This window comes from Trichechus manatus, unplaced genomic scaffold (genome assembly GCF_000243295.1).
Source record: "Trichechus manatus latirostris isolate Lorelei unplaced genomic scaffold, TriManLat1.0 scaffold00031, whole genome shotgun sequence".
In the NCBI taxonomy this organism is placed as follows: domain Eukaryota; kingdom Metazoa; phylum Chordata; class Mammalia; order Sirenia; family Trichechidae; genus Trichechus; species Trichechus manatus.
Window position 1 is genome coordinate 21,571,194 of NW_004443967.1, and position 1,342 is coordinate 21,572,535.

General features: G+C 59.8%; 1 protein-coding gene across 4 annotated transcripts in view; it reads left to right on the top strand.

The window, feature by feature from the left end:
* INPP5A (inositol polyphosphate-5-phosphatase A) overlaps positions 1 to 1,342 on the top strand; it is a 194,414-nt gene that overhangs the window by 46,950 nt on the left and 146,122 nt on the right. For all 4 annotated transcript variants that reach the window (XM_004374944.2, XM_023730064.1, XM_023730067.1 and 1 more), the window contains exon 2: positions 480 to 521. In XM_004374944.2, coding sequence (XP_004375001.1) covers positions 480 to 521 — 42 coding nt within the window. The remainder of the gene's footprint in view (positions 1 to 479; positions 522 to 1,342) is intronic.

Here is a 1,342-nt window from a genome sequence, read left to right on the forward strand (position 1 = left end):
TCCCGTCAACCCATCACGCCATCCCGTCATGCCATCCCATCACGCCATCCCATCCCGTCAACCCATCACGCCATCCCATCACATCATAATCATCACATCGCCACAATTTCACCACCCATTCACCAAGTCCAGTATCTGGCCAAACCAGAGAGAGAATCATAGCCTAGTCAAGTTGACACATAAAACCAACCATCAAAGCTGGGAAAGAGGTCTTTTCTCCAGCTCACTGCCTGGGGGCCATCCTCGGTAGGGTGCCTGACGTGGCTGGGGGCAGCCCTGCTGCCCCACACCCTGCGCAGTGCCTGGCCTTGCGGGCCGGGTCTGTCCATAACACACCTGCTGATGTGGCACAGCACTGGAGCTCCATTGTGCTTCTCCCCACGGCAAGCCTGTTGGGACCTGCTCACAGTAGCACTGCTTGTAGCTCTACTTGGAGCTTGTCTCGCTGGTCTAACTTTTCGTTTTCTCTTTCCTTTCAGCCAGAAAACCTGCAGAAGAACTGGCTGCGGGAGTTTTATCAGGTAAGAAACACTCTAGAGGCCTGCTGCCTGCAGACTGAGTACCTGTGTGATGTGTGGGTGTTCCGACTTGACGCGTGACCATCATCTGTGGAGTGCAGCCACGTGGCTGATCATTCAAGGTGATTCCAGGATGTGGTGTCCTGTTACCAACCTGGTCTGGAAAGCCGGGTGGACAGCACATACTGCTAGGACGTGGCATGGGGTAGGACAGCGTTGGTGGGCCTGCACGGTGCTTGGGAGCAATGCCAGCTAGGTGGAGAGTGTGGGCAGTGTGGATACGGGGCACACCCAGCTGGAGGGCACCCAGAGTGGCTTCAGCAGATGCGTCCTAAGCCCCCTGGAGACTCTTCCAGGAGTGTGGGGGTGCTTGGTGGGCTTCCAGCCTCAGGATCCAGGACTTGCAGCAGTTTGAGTCTCGAGCTTGGCCGTGGCATGCCAGTGACATGGGCCAGCTGCTGCTCCCCCGCCCGCCTCCAGGCCAGCAGCTGACCTGTGAGCTCCTCACAGTCCGTCCGGAATCCAAAAGCTCCTCCCTCTCCCCACAAAGTCCCAGCTCCCGGCTCCCAGCCCACCCGCCTGCTACGTTCCCCATTCTCCTCGATAAGTAGACGTCAGTCTTTAAAAATGTGACTCAGATCCTGTCCTCTCCTGCCTCCTGTTAACTCCTGCTTGGGCTGAGACCACAGTCTGCATGGGCCTTGAGGCCTGGGGTCTGGCCCTGCCTCCTGCCCCCTGCCCGCTGCCCCAGCACTGCCCCAGCCCTGCCCCCTGCCCCGGCCCTGCCCCTGCCCCGGCCCTGCCCGCTGCCCCGGCCCTGCCCC